Genomic DNA, 1,649 nt, shown 5'->3' with positions numbered 1-1,649 from the left:
CTTCATCGTCGTTCGCGTCATCGGTATTTTCATTGTCCTCGTACCCTTCTGGCCTTCGTTCTTATTTTTGTCCTTGTATGCGCCCTCGTCTTCGTCTTCGTCGTCGTCCTTCCCGTCGCTCGCGTCATCGTTCTTTCCATCGTCCTCGTCTTCGTCTCCATCGTCGCCCTCGTCCTCCTGATCTTCTCTCTCGTCTTCTTTCTCGTTTTCATTGTTGCTCTTCCCGTCGCTCGCGCCATCGTTCTCTCCGTCGTCCTTGTCATCGTTTTCATCGTCGGCTTCATCGTCGCTCGCGCTCTTGTTCTTCCAATCGTCTTCGTAGACATCTCCGTCTACCGTCTTTCCTCCTATCGCGACTTCCGGAACCGCTTCCTGCATCTCTTCACCGTCACTTGCTTGCGGCAACCCGTTCGATCCTGCGTTCCTCTTCTGGATCGCGTCGGTCTCCCCGTTCCCTGCGTGATAAAAATCGAAGTATTTCTCACCTCCGTCCTCACGTTGGTTCGTCCTCACGTTGGTTCTCACTTTCGTCTTCAACTTCGTCTTCAACTTCGTCTACAACTCCGTCTGCAACTCCGTCAGCAACTCCTTCTGCAACTCCACCTGCAACTCCGCCTGCAACTTCGTCCTCAATTTCGTCTTCAACTTCGTCTGCAACTTCGTCCTCAATTTCGTCTTCAACTTCGTCTTCAATTTCGTCCTCAATTTCGTCTTCAAGTTCGTCTTCAATTTCGTACTCAGTTTCGTCCTCAATTTCGTCATCAACTTCATCCTCAACTTCGTCTTCGACTTCATCCTCAACTTCGTCTTCGACTTCATCCTCAACTTCGTCTTGAACCTTGTCCTTGAAACGAGCTGTTACCCACGGATGTCCGAATTCTGATATAAGTTTGCTCTTAAATTTTTGCCATGATCCACCCATGCCTGAACACGGAATGAATATTAGTGCGGCTCCACGAAGTAGCCTTTTGGCGTAACAGTCGCCACTCTTGGTTAGGTTTGGTTAGATTAGGTTAAGGTATATTTCACTTTTGTGCTATGCACTGCAATTCGGTGGATGCCTGCACTCTACTCTGCCCTAGTATAATCTACTTGGCTTTGGGGATGCCAGAAGTAGTGTTCGCTGTACGTTATGTTGAGTTAGATTACGTTTGGCTTTGTTACGATTGGTTACGTTGGGACCGGATACCTTCGACTTTTGTGCTCTACACTGCAATACGGCGGATTTATTAGCTGCACTGTGCTTTAATATTTTCTGGTTGTCTCTCCGGAGGGCAGCAATAGTGGTCCCGGCACGTTCGTTTGGGATCCTTTTTGTTTGGTCGGGTTAGGGTAGGCTATGTTTGGTGTGGATTCCTTTGACTTTCGCGCTGTGCACTGCCTTTCGATTGATTCCAGTGATCGACAGTGCCCTACTACATACTGCTTGGCTCCGGGGATGCCAGCAATAGTGGTCTCGGCGCGATATGTTTAGTTAGCCTACGTTTGCTTATGACACGTTTGGTCGTATTAGGAGAGAATAGCGTAGACTCTTGTGCTACACATTGCTATTCGGTGGATTTCTGCCCTCTACTGCGCTCTAATGATTACTGCTTGGCTCTGCGGCTGCCACAAATGGTGTTCTCGGCGCATTAGTTTGAGTTATTCTA

General features: G+C 48.6%; 1 protein-coding gene across 1 annotated transcript; it reads right to left on the bottom strand.

The window, feature by feature from the left end:
- Nucleotides 1-44: 44 nt before the first annotated feature.
- LOC108554558 (coiled-coil domain-containing protein 1-like) lies at nt 45-922 on the bottom strand (the record flags this gene model as incomplete). The annotated part of the gene is made up of 2 exons (XM_017909868.1): nt 526-922; nt 45-455 (listed from the first exon to the last, which is right to left on the bottom strand). Coding segments are annotated over exons 1-2 (808 nt in total), but the record flags the coding sequence as incomplete, so codon positions are not given.
- Nucleotides 923-1,649: the final 727 nt, after the last annotated feature.

Source organism: Eufriesea mexicana, unplaced genomic scaffold (genome assembly GCF_001483705.2).
Source record: "Eufriesea mexicana isolate 0111107269 unplaced genomic scaffold, ASM148370v2 scaffold35674, whole genome shotgun sequence".
Classification (NCBI taxonomy): Eukaryota; Metazoa; Arthropoda; class Insecta; order Hymenoptera; family Apidae; genus Eufriesea; species Eufriesea mexicana.
This window is presented reverse-complemented; position numbering and strand designations above follow the sequence as displayed.